The sequence below is a fragment of the Mandrillus leucophaeus genome, unplaced genomic scaffold, assembly GCF_000951045.1.
Source record: "Mandrillus leucophaeus isolate KB7577 unplaced genomic scaffold, Mleu.le_1.0 Scaffold163, whole genome shotgun sequence".
In the NCBI taxonomy this organism is placed as follows: Eukaryota; Metazoa; Chordata; class Mammalia; order Primates; family Cercopithecidae; genus Mandrillus; species Mandrillus leucophaeus.
In genome coordinates, this window is record NW_012101621.1 from 2,794,989 (window position 1) to 2,813,219 (window position 18,231).

The 18,231-nt window shown below is 38.5% G+C and overlaps 1 pseudogene and 1 gene segment (V, D, J or C); both read left to right on the plus strand.

Annotated features, from left to right (window-relative positions):
• Positions 1 to 11,294: 11,294 nt before the first annotated feature.
• Positions 11,295 to 12,118, plus strand: LOC105536775. The segment is given in 2 exon segments: positions 11,295 to 11,456; positions 11,633 to 12,118. Coding segments are annotated over 2 exon segments (489 nt in total).
• A 340-nt stretch (positions 12,119 to 12,458) lies between these two features.
• Positions 12,459 to 13,750, plus strand: LOC105536777 (annotated as a pseudogene).
• Positions 13,751 to 18,231: the final 4,481 nt, after the last annotated feature.

Sequence of the window (18,231 nt, forward strand, 5' to 3'; positions counted from 1 at the left end):
TCTCACTGGTAGGTGGGAATTGAACAATGAGATCACTTGGACACAGGAAGGGGAGCATCACACACCGGGTCCTATTGTGGGGAGGGGGGGTAGGGGGTAGGGATAGAATTAGGAGATATACCTAATGTAAATGACTAGTTATTGGGTGCAGCACACCAACATGGCACATGTATACATATGTAACAAACCTGCACGTTGTGCACATGTACCCTAGAACTTAAAGTACAATTAAAGAAAAAAAAAAAAACAAAAAAAAACTAGTGGAACTAAAATAAATAAATAAATAAATAGACAACCTACAGAATGGGAGAAAATATTTGCAAATTATGCACTTGACAGAGAACTAATATCCAGAATCTACAAGGAACTCAAATCAGCAAGAAAAAACCAAAAACAAACAATTCCATCGAAATGCTGAGAAGTAACGTAAATAGACATTTTTCAAAAAAAGATATACAAATGGTCAAGAAACATATGAAAAAATGCTTAACATCGTTACTCATCAGGAACATGCAAATTAAAACCACAATGGGATACTACCTTACCCTAGCCAGAATGGCCATTGTTAAAAAGTCAAAAAACAGTATGTTTTTTGGATGTGGTGTTTGGATGTGTTGGATATGTTGACATGGATGTGGTGAAAAAGGAACACTTATACACTACTGGTGGAAATGTAAATTAGAAAAACCTCTATAGAAAACAGATGGAGATTTCTCAAAGAGCTAGAAGTAGATCTACCATTAGATCTAGCAGTCTTACTACTGGTTATCTACCTAAAGGAAAAGAAGTCATCATATTAAAAAGACACCTGTATGTTTACCACGGCACAATTCACAACTGCAATGATATGGAAGTAACCTAAGTGCCCATCAACTGATGAGTGGATAAAGAAAATATGGTATATGCATACCATATACTATTATTCTGCCAGAAAAAAGAATAAAATAATGTCTTTCTCAGCAACTGAGGAAACTGGAACTGGAGACCATTATTCTAAGTGAAGTAACTCAGAAATCCAAAACCAAATACCACATGTTCTCATGTATAAGTGGGAGCCAAGCTATGGATATGCATGGGGATACAGAGTGGTATAATGAACATTGGAGACTCAGAAAGGGAGATGTTGGGAGGGGAATGGGAGATGAAAAACTACTTATTGGGTACAATGTACACTACTTGGGTGATGGGTGCACTAAAATCCTAGACTTCACCACTATAGAAGTGGTGTAACAAAAAACCACGTAACAAAAAAACCAAATATGTAACAAAAAACCACGTGTACCCCTAAAGTTATTGAAATAGAAAAAAACTTTAAAAATGAGGCCAGGGTCATACCATGATTTTTTTTCTCTGAGAGAGAAACAGCCAAAATTATTTCATTTGGAACTCATTAATACATTTACTCAGCAAATATTTATTTTATATTATGATGTGATAGGCAATGATGTAATGGAGGAACTACCTTATTCTCCAGTATAGATAAGTTTTCTGCAGAGTTTTTATTCTTCTGTGGGCAAACAGCACAAACAAACAAACAAAGAAACAAATGATTTCCAAATATAAGCGACGTTAGGAAAACAAAATAGGGTAATGTGAAGGAGAATCACGGTGGTTATGGAGGTCATTTAGAGGTGACATTTGAGCTGAGTCTTGAATGACAGAAAAATGACAAAACTATTTAAGACCTGGGGTAAGAAAGAGTTTTCAAATGCAACAATGGTCCTTAGGCAGAGCATGTTTGCTGCATTTATGACAGAAGCTGGTGCTCCCGGAATATAGTGAGAAGAAGAGTTATAGGAAATAATGTCAAAAAGGTAGTTAGGGACATGAAAATACAAAGCCTTGTAAATCATGGTTAGATTGAGATTTTATTCTACATGTATTGGGAAGTATTTGACTATCTGATTTATATTTTAGAAGGATCACTCTTCATGCTCTGGGGAATGGCTTATAGGGTTGGCATGGGGAGAGACTAGGGCACAAAGACAATTAGAACTTGCAGGGGATCCAGTGAGACCTGATGGAGGTATGGACTAGGTGGTAGAAGTGGAAATGAAGAAACATGGATGAATTAACTTATATTGTGGAGGTAAAAAATAGATCTTAATGATGCTTTGTATATGGTAGATGGGGAAAAAAAGAGTCGATGATGACTTTTAAGTTTTTGGCTTATGTAGTTACATGGAAGATGAGATAGGGAATTCTGAGAGAGGAAGTATTTTTGATTATAGTAGGAAGGTAAAAGTGTTATTTCAGACATGTTAAGTTAGAGATGTCTACAAGGCATTCAATTGTAGTTGTTGACCAGGCAGTGCCATATTAAGCCTGGAGCTAACAGAGGACATAGCTGGCCTATGGGATAGTGTTCAAACCATGCATTGAATGAGATCACTTAGGGAAAGAGTGTGGATGGAGAAGAGGTTCTTAACCTGAGCTCTTGGACTGTCAGTTGAGGTTTAATAGCGAAGGAAAAGTCAGCAAAGGAGATTGAAGTCTGTTAGTGAATTGGAAGGGAAGGCAATAGAATGTGCTGTCCCAGAAGGCAAAACAAGAAAATGTTTCAAGGAGTGGTCAATTGTGTCACTATAATACTTCTGGGTTTGGGTGGGAGTTTATAGTGTGAAAAGAAGAATTAGTCAGAAGAGACAGATGGAAAATAACTTCAACTGGAAAGGATTAATGAAATAATCCATTAGTGTTCTTATTCCTGCATTTAAAATTTTCATGAAATTTTATATATTGACTTTTTTTAATGGTTTCTGGTGTTGGTATTACACTTAAAAAGGCATTTGTTGCCTTGCTGTTATAAATAACCTTCAATTTATATTTCTTCTATAATTATGTTAGTAGCTTTGTTTTCATACATGAAAACTTTGTGGACAATCATAAATTTATTTTTAGAATATGGAGTGGAGCAGCGACCCAGTTTTATTTTTCCCCAAGATTTATTGAGCAATGTACCCTGTCTTCACTAATCTGAAACTGCATATTTCTCTAAGAATCTGGGTTTCTGTCTTGACTCTCTATCTGTCCTCTGATTGCTACTTGTGCACATATTCCATACTCATTTAATTACTTGACAAATTATTTGATAAATTATTTCAGTAGTATTGGACCCGGTTTATGTACTTTCCTGCTTTAATTTGGCCATTGTTTTCCCAGTATTACTGCTAATCCTCCAGGAAAACTGCCTAGTACACACTGCATTCTGCAATCTGGAGAGAGAAAGTTAAATTTCTATAGGAAAAAGTTGCCTCAAGTCATAGTTGTGTTGGCTGAAGGTCAGGGACAACTGAAGTGGCACTCCTGATCTCTCATGTTACTCGCAGGCAAAGGAGAATTTACCATGAAGCTCCTCACTTTCAGGGGCATTTTCCAAAATTTATTTAGTGGGAGGTCCTGTAATGCTGCAGTTCCCAACCTTTTTGGCACCAGGGACTAGTTTTGTGGAAGACAATTTTTCCACAGACCAAGGGAGTGAGGATGATTTCAGGATGAAACCATTAGCTCATCAGGAATTAGTTAGATTCTCATAAGAAGTAGGCAACCTAGATCCCTCGCATGCACAGTTCACAGCAGGGTTTGCACTTCTATGAGAATCTAATGCCACTGCTGCTCTGACAGGAGGCGGAGCTCAGGTAGTAATGTTCGCTTGCCTATGCTCACCTCCTGCTGTGTGGCCCGGCTCCTAACAGGCCTGGTCCGTGGTCTGGAGGTTGAAGACCCCTGCTGTAATGGGTTTTGTGATCAGAAAAGTATTAAACAAAATTTAACACCCTTGGAAAACAGTTATTTATAAACATTGCATTTTATTTGTTTAATAGGTTGAATATATACATTGTTTGGCCATTTTGAATTTATTAACAGTGTGGCAAAGTTAGCTAAATTTGCTATTAGTAAAACTGAAAACCGTTTGACAAGCTCTTAGAATTATGCTAATTGGTCTGAACTGTAGTAGAAGCTATTTTAATTAAAAACTGTAGCTATATAGTTTAATCTACAACCCTCATAATTTGATAGAATTGAGCTCATAGGTGTTGTGAAGTATGACTAATGCCCCAATATAAATAAACAAGTAATAAACTGTCATAAATAAACAGTCTCAATATACTCTGAATTCTTTCTTCCAACAGATTTAATTTGTATAGACAATAGTAACACATTTGGATAAAAATTCCAAATTTGATTTCACTTATACTTGTTGATGTTTGTAATGAGAGAGTCTTTCTGCATACGATAAAATTCATGTGTTAATAGGTGTCTTAAGGAGCTTGTAAAAAGAGATGACTGCGGAAACATATGATTACCTTAAATTTTTTTTTTTTTTTTTTTTTTTTTTGAGATGGAGTCTTGCTCTGTCGCCCAGGCTGGAGTGCAGTGGCTGGATCTCAGCTCACTGCAAGCTCTGCCTCCCAGGTTCATGCCATTCTCCTGCCTCAGCCTCCTGAGTAGCAGGGACTACAGGTGCCCGCCACCTCGCCCGGCTAGTTTTTTGTATTTTTTTGGTAGAGACGGGATTTCACCATGTTAGCCAGGCTGGTCTCGATCTCCTGACCTCGTGATCCGCCCATCTCGGCCTCCCAAAGTGCTGGGATTACAGGCGTGAGCCACTGCGCCCAGCCTTAAATTTTTATCTTTCCTTTGAAAACAAATTTCTCTTAAATTTAGGATTTTTAGACAACCTATGTTTGATCAAATGGAAATTTAATGTACGTAAATAGGCACCGATGTTTGCAAGTAAACGGCATAAAGAGTGGTAAAGTAAGTTATGTGAGGAATGTCTTTTAAGTAGTAAGAAGAAAACATGTTATGGCTTTGTGGGTAATATGTATAAAATAACACTGTGAATATTTGGGAAATACACAAATGAGGAAAAATTGAAGGTTCCAAAGAGTGACAAAATGTAAGAATAAACTGCGGGGGATATGTCACTTGGACAGAAACACACTGAGTGAGGTCCCTGTGTGTGTATATGGCACATGGAAATGAAGATAAAGCAGAAAGCAACTGTTACTGGGTTTAGGAGTCAGAGTTTGGAGTTCGGTGCTGACAGAGTAGCTGAAATTCAAGGAGGGGATCCAGGAAAAGAAGGATCCACAGTGTGAGGAGTTACAAAATCTTATAAAGCCACACTTAGGCAGGAACTCAGACAACTCAGCAAAAATAACAACAACAAAAAAATAACCCGGCCAGATGTGGTGGCTCATGTCCGCAATCCCAGCACTTTGAGAGGCCCAGGCAGGTGGATTGGTTGAGCCCAGGAGTTGGAGACCAGTCTGGGCAACATGATAAAACCCTGCCTCTACTAAACATACAAAAATTAGCCAGGTGTGGTGGTGTGTGCCTGTAGTCCCAGCTACTCAGGAGGCTGAGGCAGAAAATACAACTGAGCCTGGGAGGTCCAGGCTGCAGTGAGCCATGATGGTGCCATTGCATTTCAGCCTGGTGATATACGAGACCCTGTCTCCAAACAAAACAAAACAAAACAAAACAAAACAAAACAAAACAAAACAATATATATATACACACACACATATAATTTATTCACATTTTATATATTATATATATAAATAAATTATTCATGTCCTTTACTCACTTTTTAAACCCCATAAAAAAGTGAGTAAAGGGCATGAATAATTGTTTAAAAGAAGACATAGAAATGCAACAAGCATATGAAAAAATGCACAGCATCACTATCATTAGAGAAATGCAAACTAAAACTAATGAAATGCCATCTTACACCTGTCAGAATGGCTATTGTTAAAAAGTCATAAAATAACAGACATTGGCGAGGATGCAGAGAAAAGGGAATGCTTATATAATGTTGGTGGTAATGTAAATTAGGATAACCTCTGTGAAAAACAGTATGGAGATATCTCAAAGAAGTAAAAATATAACTACTATTTGATCCAGCAATCTCACTACTAAGTGTTACTCAAAGAAAAATAAATCATATCAAAAAGATACCTACACTCATATGTTTATCACAGAAGTATGCACAATAGCAAAGATATGGAATCAACCTAATTGTGGGATAAAGAAAATGTAGTATATAGACACAATGGAATACTATTCAGCCATAAAAAGAATGAAGTCATGTCTTTTGCAGCAACATAGATAGAGCTGGAAGCCATTATCTTAAATGAAACAACGCAGAAAGAGAAAATACTGTATGTTCTCACTTATAAGTGGGAACTAAATAATGTGTACACGTGGACACAGAGTGCATAATAGACACTGAAGAATCAGAAGGGTGAGAGAGTGAGAGGCGGGTAAGAGATGAGAAATTACTTAATAGGTATAATGTACATTATTCAGGTGATGGCTATACTAAAAGCCAAGACTTTATATTCATGTTTAAAAAATGCACTTGTAGCCCCTAAATTTATACAAGCTAAAAACAAAAAATAAAACTATCCCTTGGCTGATTCTTGAGTTGTGCATGCATAAGACAAGACTCTAAGAAAGTAAGTAGAAAACAACAGCCAGATGGCTGAGAGAAAAGATTTTAGCAGTTGCCCTGAACTAGGGCAATAGAATTTTAAATGCAGGTGCTGCCAAGTGAAAGAGGTTTGGTAAAACCTTAGACTTTCTAATGAAAACCCAGAAGGACCACGTCCTAGAAATAAGGACAATACTCTGGGACTAAAGGGTATACCCTACAACTAGGGCTATACCCTGGAACAAGGACATTTAACAATAAATTAATGCCAAGAGTGTTTGTTATCAGCAGGACCATACTTCAAAAATTATAAGGTATTTTTGTTAGGTGATTTGTTGACTGAAGGGAAATGATATCGGGTGGAATTTATGACCCAAGGAAGTAATAAAGAACATTAAAAATAGTAACTAAGTGGAAACATTAAAAAAAGATTACTTTTCTAAGTTTTTCAAAATACAGTTGACAAATGCAAAAATAATAACAATGTATTATACAGCTAATAACATATATAAATAAAATCAACAGCAATAACACACAAAAAACTGAAGGGGCAATAGGATTAAACTGTTGTAAGATTCTTGCATTATGTATGAAGTAGTATAATATTAATTCAAGAGAGAATCTGATAAACTGAGGATGCATATGATAATCTGTAGATAAACAATTAAAAAACCAAAGCAAAAAGGTTTAGCTAATGGCCAATGGGGGAAATAGAATGACTGAATATAAAAACTTCTCAAATAAATCAAAAGAAGGAAGAATAATGGGCATATTAACAAAGACTAGAGGAAAAACATAGAAAATGGATTATGATTGTAGATTCAAACCAAATAAAAACAATTACATTAAATGTAAATAGCATAAACACTCCAAATAAAAGGGACATATTCTCAAACTAGACAAAAAGACACAATTGTATATCATTCACAAAAAATGTACTTTAAAGACAAACATGAGTTGAAAGTAAGAGGCAACCTATGCCATGCAAATAGCAACCTAAAGAATGCTAAGTGTCTCTATTAACATTAAAGACTATTTCAAAATGAGGGGTGTTATGAGATAAAAGAGTTATTTAATAATAAACAGAGGGTCACTTGATCAAGAAGAGATAATATTCTCTAAATGTTTATGTACTGATAGCAGAGTTATAAAATATATGAAACAAAATTAACAGAATTAAAGGAGAAATAGGCAAATCTGTAATCAGAGTTGGAGACTGTAATGCTCTTCTCTAGTAATTGATAGAACAAGTAGACAGAAAGTTCGTAAAAATACACAAGGCTGGAACAATCAACTAGACCTAATTGACATTTATAGAGCACTATATCCACCAAGTGCACTATATACATTCTTTTCAAGAACACTTAGAACATTCATCAATGTAAAACAGTCTCAATAGATTTGAAAGGATTAGAATCCTACAGTTTTCTTACCACAATATAATTAATTTAGAAGTCAGTTACAAGGTATACAGTAGAAAATCCCCAAATATTTGCAAATTAAGCAATATACTTCTCAGTTGCCCATTGATAAAAGAAGAAATTGCAAGGAAAGTTAGAAGACATTTTGAACTAAAAAATGATAAAATATAGCCCGGGTATAGTGGCTCACGCCTGTAATCCCAGCACTTTGGGAGGCCAAAGTGGGTGGATCACCTAAGTTTGAGGGAGTTTGAGACCAGCCTGATCAACATGGAGAAAACTCATTTCTACTAAAAATAGAAAATTAGCTGGGCGTGGTGGCGCATGCCTGTAATCCCAACTACTCGGGAGGCTGAGGCAGGAGAGTCACGTGGAGGTTGCCGGTGAGCTGAGATTGTGCCATTGCACTCCAGCCTGGGCAACAAGAGCGAAACTCCATCTCAAAACAAACAAACAAAAAACAAACAAACAACCCCATAAAATTTCACAGAAAAATTCTAGGCTCAGGTTGCTTCTAAGGTGAGTTGAATAGAACATTTAATGAAGAATTAATTCTAACCTAACACAAAACAGAAAACAGGAGGGCAGTCCGGCCCCATCTGTAGTCATCCACATTGAATCATCAGCATCGGCATCACTTTGGAATTTGTTAGAAATGCAGAGTCTTAAGACAAACTCCAGTCCTAGTGAATCAGGATTTGCATTTTAGCACAGTTTCTGAATGTGTACCTTTTTGTTCAGCAATGTGGTCCTGAAGTGATGAAGTAAACAGAATGATGAAGGGAGGTGAAAAATGTTTTTTTCAAGTTCTAGGGTTTTTTTTTTTTTTTAACTAGTTAATTGTTTTATTTTGTTGAGACTCTAAACTTACCTTAGATTCAGTATTTTATTTGTGAATGAGATTGAGCTAGAACAGTGGTTCTCATATGGGAGCAATTTTGTCCTTCAAGGGATAATTTGGAATATCTGGAGATATTTTTTATTGTCGTACAGAGAGTTGAAACTGGCATTTAGTGGAGAGAGTTCAGAGATGCTCTAAACATCCTAAAATGGACAAGAGAGCTTCCAACCAAGAATTATTTTGTACAAATGTTAATAGTGCCAAAATTGAAAAACCATGAACTACAGAATCCTAAGGGTTCTAATAGCCCTGAAATTCTGGGATCCAATTTAACTGAAAAGACATTCACTGAATACTGTGTGCAAAGTTATTATGGTCTTACATTTGTGTGTCAGCGGGGAGACACTGTCCTACAGTATGGGCATACACTATCTGGCCCCTAACCATGTATATGACCATTGATCTATGCCAACCAGACAATACATGTTCAGAATTTTGAAAAGAATAGGAGACCCAGGGTCAGCCACTCTCATACTACAAGGAAATCAGTAATGCACTCTCTGACATTAGTAAGAGTAGGCCAAGAACTGTTTATAACTAGCCTTATCACTCAGATGTACTTTCTATTCTATATTATTAATAACAAATTATACGAATTATCCTGTATTTATAAACATGTTGTGCATCACATACAAACTGAAAGAAAAAATGACAAAGGGAAAAGAAAAAGTAGATAAATTGGGAGCAAAATGAACATTGCTTATGCATATTGAAATCCATGTCAGTACTAGAAAATAGAGCTATTCCATGCCATTGTTTTTGACAATAAGGCAATATTTTATGAAAAAAATCACAGGAGTAGAAATTTTTCCAGGTCATAATTGTGAGTAGTGTTATAGTAAATAGGTGGAACAGAAGCAGACCACCTAAAGACTAGTATTTTCAACTCTGCATGCTGTATATCCGAAGGACAGATATTGACCTAAAGTGTTAAGAAAAGTTCAAGGAAAATGCAACTAAGGAATATGATAAAGGATCTGGGAATTATATGTTATGATGAATGAGTAAAAGAATAAAAAAATTTAAATGAAAACTTTAAATAAATACATTTAATCTATATAAATCTATATACATTTTGTAATATGTACATGTCTTTGTATTTTAGGAATGCGATTCTGCATAATCCCACTCGAGATATATTGGTTATGCCACGTAGACGAGGAATTAGATTAATTTTCTACATTGCTTGGAGATCTACTAAGTCAAAGCATAGGGAAGAGACTTCAACTTGTGAAAAATAGTCAAACCAAGTTTCCCTGAACGGAGAGTAAATTTGCCATTGTCAGTTTCCTACATATATTATGCTACTAACAGGCATTGGTTTTATGCTTACTTATATTTATTCTTACAGGAATGAATCAGAAAGACTGAAGAAATTAAAATAGATGATATAGGGCTTGGATAGAGAATTTAAAGTACTGAAGGGCTTTATCACAGGGGAATATCTAAACGATGATTTTAGCAATAGACAATAAAATCGAGGGAAAAGTTTTCGGGTCTGAAATCTGAGTTAGCAGCGCCCAAGGTAAGGGCAGGGAAATTCTACTACAGATCATTATTCGGTGATCACATCTGAGGACAAGCCACTCATTCTGACAATAGGAATAAGAGTACACTTGGAAAAGATGTACACTTGTTTACACTATCTCAATCTGTAGCCTGATGTTTCCTGAGATGTTTCCTCTTTTATGTCAATACGTTGCAATAAGTAAGCCACATATCCATAATTTCAGATGATCTGTTCTTCCAGAGGAAAAGATTTCAGAGTGCGTGTCAGATTTTTCATCACAGTCTATAAGCTAAACTCTTCCCTTTCATTAGACAGATATTATCAACTCATGGAAGCCTTTTTCCTTCCTTTTATCTTTTATTTTATAATTTAGTCATTTTGAAGAAAACAACACTCATATTTTGACCTCTGGCACTGTCAATTTCCTGGGAATGGCAAGGTCAGGCTTGGAGGAGCAGAGCCTGAAATAGCCTGCATCTGATATATTTAGTGAACCTGTCTTACTCCAATGTTTGTGCTTAAGTGTTACCTTTACAAAGAGTTTTGCCTCTGTGAGCGCTGAAACAGGATGGTTGACTTGGCTGATTGATTTTCTGGCCAACTCAAAAAGTAGTAGAGGGATAAGGAGGAAAGGTTTTACTCCTCAGTAGCTTTGCAGACTGAATCATGGCATTTTCTTAATTTCAAATAGACTGTCTTTAATAAACATGAAAAACCTCTAACTTCTTCCAATATATTTAAAATGACTCAGTAGTGTGCTGAGAAGATAAAATGGAATTCTGAAACCTACATTTGCACTTTTTCTGTCTGCTAATCCACATAATTTCTGACTGGAGGTACACTTGGAATTTACTTTATTTGGCCTTCTGCTGTTTTATGTGCCACAATCTCCTACAGATACAGGATAATTGGTTTAGCATTTGGGGATCTGACCACAAGATGGCAGAGCTTCTCTGCTCATGTAGAATGTATGAAAGGATCCTTTTGGTTGACTTCTGTGAGTAGGCTGAGGACAGAAGCAGATGCCTCTGTGGACCGTTTAAGAAACCACAGTGCTTTGGAGGAAAGGAAGAGACCCTTGATAATATAGCTCTCTTGGCTGGAGATTGCAGGTCCCGGTGGGGAGAACAATGAAGACACTTACTGGATCTTTGTTCCTGTTTTTGTGGCTGCAGCTGGACTGTGAGTTGAGAGCTTTTGAGGAACAGAGTGTTCAATAAATATTCATTAGAAGTCTGAGGAGGAGACTCATCTGATCTTTTCCAGAATGCCTGAAGTTACTACAGTGAAAAAAATAAAAAAGCAAACCCTAGAGAATGATGACCTGATGATCTTGTCTGATTTTTCCTTTTGCACAGGTATGAGTAGAGGAGAGGATGTGGAGCAGAGTCTTTTCCTGAGTGTCCGAGAGGGAGACATCTCCGTTATAAACTGCACTTACACGGACAGTTCCTCCACCTACTTATATTGGTATAAGCAAGAACCTGGAGCAGGTCTCCAGTTGCTGATATATATTCTTTCAAATATGGACCTGAAACGAGACCAAAGAGTCACTGTTCTATTGAATAAGAAGGATAAACATCTGTCTTTGCGCATCGCAGACACCCAGACTGAGGACTCAGCTATCTACTTCTGTGCAGAGAGTACACATTGCCTCTCAGGCACCTGTATCCTGTACCTAAACCTGCGCCTGGGGCTAAAGCCACACTCTATTTCCTTTATCTTTAAGTCAGGGATTTTGCTGTTTTGTATTTTTAATGTTACAAAACATCCTAAAACGTCAGTTTCAAAATGACTTAATAACTTTCAGAACATTTTGATTAAACTCTTTTTGGGAGTTAATGATTTCTTAGTTGAAATCCTGGTCTTAGGGTTGACTTTATGGCTGCCATAAAGTCATCTGAATGATTTCTCCCTTACCAAGGACATCTTGGTGTCAGAGAATCCTCTCCTTGATGGAGTCTCTTATCTTTTAATATTAGTATTTGTTAACTTTGTCTAATTATAAATATATTAACTACATGGTATAGGAAAAAATAGGAAATTATAAAATAGAAATCAAAATGTCTTATAAGCCTATTACACAGATAATTCATAGCTGACATTTAGTATTCTTTCTTCATTAAAACAAAATTAGGATCGCTCTTCTTGTGGCAGCAGCTGGGGTGAGCGGAGCAGTGGCTCTCTCCTCTCTCTGCCATGGTGTGTGCTCGCCCACTGATATCCGTGTACTCTGAAAAGGGGGAGTCATCTGGCAAAAATGTCACTTTGTCTGCCTTATTCAAGGCTCCTATTCGACCAGGTATTGTGAACTTTGTTCACACCTACTAGCGCAAAAACGACAGACAGCCCCATGCTGTCAGTGAATTAGCAGGTCATCAAACCAGTGTTGAGTCTTGGGGTACTGGCAGAGCTGTGGCTCGAATTCCCAGAGTCCGAGGTGGTGGGACTCACCATTCTGGCCAGGGAGCTTTTGGAAACATGTGTCATGGAGGCCGACTGTTTGCACCAACCAAAACCTGGCGCCACTGGCACAGGAGAGTGAATACAACCCAAAAAACGGTATGCTATCTCTTCTGCCCTGGCCGCCTCAGCCTTACCAACACTGGTCATGTCTAGGGGTCATCGTATTGAGGAAGCTCCTGAACTTCCTTTGGTAGTCGAAGATAAAGTTGAAGGCTACAGGAAGACCAAGGAGGCTATTTTGCTTCTTAAGAAACTTAAAGCCTGGAATGATATCGAAAAGGTCTATGCCTCTCAGCAAGTTAGAACCGGCAAGGGCAAAACAAGAAACCATCACCATACAAAGCGCAGGGGCCCCTGCATCATCTATAATGAGGATAATGGTATCATCAAGGCCTTCAGAAACATCCCTGGAATCACGATGCGTAATATAAGCAAACCGAACATTTTGAAACTTGCTCCTGGTGGGCATGTGGGACGTTTCTGCATTTGGACTGAAAGTGCTTTCCGGAAGTTAGATGAATTGTATGGCACTTGGCATAATGTTGCTTCCCTCAAGAGTAACTACAATCTTCCCATGCACAAGATGATCAACACAGACCTCAGCAGAATCTTAAACAGCCCAGAGATCCAGAGAGCCCTTTGAGCACCATGCAAGAAGATTCATCGCAGAGTCCTAAAGAACCCACTGAAAAATCTGAGAATCACGTTGAAGCTAAACCCATAGGCAAAGACCATGCGCCGCAACACCATTCTTTGCCAGGCCAGGAATCACAAGCTCCTGGGGAACAAGGCAGTATCCAGCAGCAGCTGCACTGGAAGCCAAATCAAATGAGAAGGGGTTCGTAGGCTAGAAGCCTATGGTAGGTAAGAAAGGAAAGAAGGCTGTTGGTGTTAAGAAGCAGAAGAAGCCTCTGGTGGGAAAAAAGGCAGCAGCTACCAAGAAACCAGCAGCTGAAATGAAGCCAGCAGAAGAGAAACCTACTACAGAGGAAAAGAAACCTGCTGCATAAACTCTGAAATTTGATTATTCCACAAAGGTCAAATCATTCTGAACAGCTTCTTTTGAATAAAGGCCTGATCAAAGAGGCAGCGAGGAAAAAAAAATAAGGATCAGACTTGCATTTCAATTTAATATTATATTCTAACCTGAATGTTTCACATTTCCCCAATCTTATAAAAATGAATTTTTAATGGTTTATGAGTGATTTTATAAGTCAGCATTTTATTTCTCCTATAATCGTCCCATATATTTGTGGTGAAAGACAATGTTTTTCTGAACTCATGTGTTATCCTTTACACAGTTTCTTACACGTAGGAAGTTTTAAATTTTCTAGAAATTTATTTTTTCTTCTGTTCTAGAAATAATTTATTTCTTCAATCCCTTGTGCTCTTTTCCTCTTGTTCTTTCTTCCTCCTTGAGGTGCTGAATGTTTTCATTCATCCCATATTTTTTCTATTTTTCACAGCATTTTAAAGGGAAAGTCATACGTTTCTAACATTGTATGTTAAGGTTTCTTTCAGCACTGATGATATTGGGATTTATTAAATCTTCCAAGAGCAGATAAGGAGGTCATGGTTGATTTGGAATTTTTTGCCAAGCCAGAAGCCAGGATGTCTTTTACTAGTAAGAAAGGTACATCGCATATATTGAGACTCCAGTTGGAGAACTTGCTGGAGAGTTCCATAGTTATCCTCTTCTGTGCCTCAATTGCTTTTATATTACCATCTTTTTGTATGACTGTACCATTCTAACATGGAGAGTAGTTTGGTGACCTAAGATCCATGGTTTGGTTCCTTAAAAATGACAATGATACTATTTGGTATTCTTCTAATGGCATGCAAACAAGCCATAGTTTGTTTCTAAGGTTAAAAATTTTGTTTAAAAACAGATGTTTACTTTCTGAAATGCCTTATAGAGACAGTTGGTATTTAGTTTTTCACTTTGTACTCGTTATCATCATTATCATCCTCCTCCTCATCATCATCAAAGTGGAAGCCCATTCTTCCTCGTATAATTCATGATCAGATTACCCTTTATTATTTTACTCTTTGATCTCTTTCTACTCCCCAGGAGCCCTGTCACTGCTTTATAAGTGTTAGTCCAGTTGCTCATTTGTCCCTAGAGCTTCTCAGGTGAGCTTTTTTCATGTAGGCAGTAACATATGGGTTGATTAGACTATCCTGCAAGTCTATCTTCTTTATAATATCTTTAAAAAGTTGCCCAGTTTTTAGGGCTATGACTTGTGCCACTCCTTGTATCCAGCACTTGTGTGTATTTCACTGTTGTTAATATTTTACCAATAGACATTTAAGGAAAGGGGCTAGGTAAAATGCATTGAGTACACAGATCCATCAATATGTTTGAAATAATGCATGTGAAGCACCTAGCATGATCCTGGCATGTACTCATCATTATTTAATACCGAATGGGTACTGACATATTAGCAGAGTTCATCCTCAATATGGATATAGCTAGCTAAAAACAAACAGAATTTAACTTTCTCTTATTTCTGGCTTTGTGTTTCACTTTTTCTGGTATCGTGATGCACACTAAATTGAACACGTCCAAAACTAGAATATGTCTTTTTGTTTTATTTGTTTACTTATTTATTTTGAGATGGAGATTTGCTCTGTTTCCCAGGCTGCAGTGTAGTGGTGTCATCTTGGCTCACTGCAACCTCCGCCTCCTGGGTTCAAGCGATTCCCCTGCCTCAGTCTCCTGAGTAGCTGGGATTACAGGTGCCTGCCACCATACCTTGCTAATTTTGTATTTTTGGTAGAGACAGGGTTTCACCATGTTGGCCAGGCTGGTCTTGAACTCCTGAACTCAAGTGATTCACCTGCTTCAGCTTCCACCAAAGTGTTCGGATTACAGGTGTGAGCCACTTCACCTGGCCAATATCTGTTTTTTTAAAAATAAGTTTTTTGATATAGACTTGGCAAGATGGCCGAATAGGAACAGCTCTTGTCTGGAGCTCTTAGCAAGATTGACACAGAAGGTGGGTGATTTCTGCATTTCCAACTGGGGTACCCAGTTCATCTCACTGGGACTGATCAGATAATGGGTACAGCTCACAGAGGGTGAGTCAAAGCAGCGCAGGGCGTTGCCTCACCTGGGAAGTGGAAGGGATCGGGGAATTCCCTTCCTTAGCCAAGATAGACGTGAGGGACTGTGCTGTGAGGAACGGTGCACTCAAGCCCAGATACTGTGCTTTTCCCACGGTCTTCACAACCCACAGACCAGGAGCTTCCCTCCAATGCCTATGCCACCAGAGCCTGGGTTTCAAGCACAAAGGGTGGCTGTTTGGGCAGATACTGAGCTAGCTGCAGATTTTTTTTTTCATACCCCAGTGGTACCTGAAATGCCAGCAAGGCAGAACCATTCACTCCCCTGGAAAGGGGGCTGAAACCAGGGAGCCAAGAGGTCTGGCTTAGCAGGTCCCACCCCCACAGAGCCCAACAAGCTAAGATTCACTGGCTTGAAATTCTTGCTACAAGCACAGCAGTCTGAGATCAACCTGGGACACTTGAGCTTGGTGGGGAGAGGGGCGTCTGCCATTGCTGAGGCTTGAGTAGGCTGTTTTAGCCTCACAGTGTAAACAAAGCCGCTGGGAAGTTTAAACTGGGCAGAGCCCTCCACAGCCCAGCAAGGCTGCTGTGGCCAGACTGCCTCTCTAGATTCCTCCTCTCTGGGCAGGGCATCACTGAAAAAAAAGCAGCAGCCCCAGTCAGGGTCTTACAGATAAAACCCCCATCTCCCTGGGACAGAGCACATGGGGAAGGGGTGGATGTGTGGGCAGCATCAGCAGACTTAAATGTCCCTGCCTGATAGCTCTGAAGAGAGCAGTTGATCTCCCAGCACAGAGTTCGAACTCTGCTAAGGGTCAGACTGTCTCCTCAAGTGGGTCCCTGAACCCCGTGTCTCCTGACTGGGAGACACCTCCCAGTAGGGGCCAACAGACACCTCATACAGCTCTGGCTGGCATATGATGGGTGCTCCTCTGGGACGAAGCTTCCAGAGGAAGGAACAGGCAGCAATCTTTGCTGTTCTGCAGCCTCTGCTGGTGATACCCAGACAAACAGGGTCTGGCATGGACCTCCAGCAAACTCCAGCAGACCTGGAGCAGAGAAGCCTGACTGTCAGAAGGAAAACTAATGAACAGAAGGGAATAGCATCAACATCAACAAAAATGACATCCACTCAGAGACCCCCATGTGAAGGTCATCAATATCAAAGACCAAAGGTAAATAAATCCATGAAGATGGAGAGAAACCAGCACAAACTGTCTGAAATTAAAAAAACCAGAACACCTCTTCTCCTCGAAAGGATCACAACTCCTTGCCAGTAAGGCAACAAAACTCAACAGAGAATGAGTTTTACGAATTGACAGAAGTAGGCTTCAGAAGGTGGGTAATAACAAACTCCTCTGAGCTAAAGGGATACGTTATAACCCAATGCAAGGAAGCTAAGAACCTGGAAAACAGGTTAGGTGAATTGCTAAATAGATTAACCAGTTTAGAGAAGAACAAAATGACCCGATGGAGCTGAAAAACACAGAACGAGAACTTTGTGAAGCATACACAAGTATCAACAGCCAAATCAATCAAGCAGAAGAAAGGATATCAGAGATTGAAGATCAACCTAATGAAATAAAGTGAGAAGACAAAATTAGAGAAAAAAGAATGAAAAGGGAAAAACAAAGCCTCCAATAAATATGGGACTATGTGAAAAGACCAAATCTACGTTTGATTGGAGTACCTGAAAGTGACAGGAAGAATGGAACCAAGTTGGAAAACTCTTCAGGATATTATCTAGGAGAACTTCCACAACCCAGCAAGACAGGCCAACATTCAAATTAAGGAAATACTGAGGCCCATGTAAATGGGCTAAATTCCTCAATTAACAGACACAGACTGGCAAATTGGATAAAGAGTCAAGACCCATTGGTGCACTGTATTCAGAAGACCCATCTCACGTGCAAAGATGCACATAGACTCAAAATAAAGGGATGGAGGAATATTTACCAAGCAAATGGAAAGAAAAAAAAAAAAAGGTTACAATCCTAGTCTCTGATATAACAGACTTTAAGCCAATAAAGATCAAAAGAGGTAAAGAAGGTCACTACATGGTGGTAAAGGGATCAATGCAACAAGAAGAGCTATCTTAAATATATATGCACCCAATACAGGAGCACCCAGATTCATAAAACAAGTTCTTAGAGACCTAAAAGGAGGCAATTTTCCTCAGGGATATTGGCCTGAAATTCTCTTTTTTATTGTGTCTCTACCAGGATTTTGTATCAGGAAAATGCTAGACTCATAAAATAGGTAGGGAGGAGTCCCTCTTTTTCTATTGATTGAGATAGTTTCGGAAGGAATGGTACCATCCCTTTTTGTACCTCTGGTGGAATGCGGCTGTGAATACATCTGGTCCTGGACTTTTTTTGGTTGGTATTTCTCCTAATGCTATCCCTCCCCTAGAGCCCCAGCC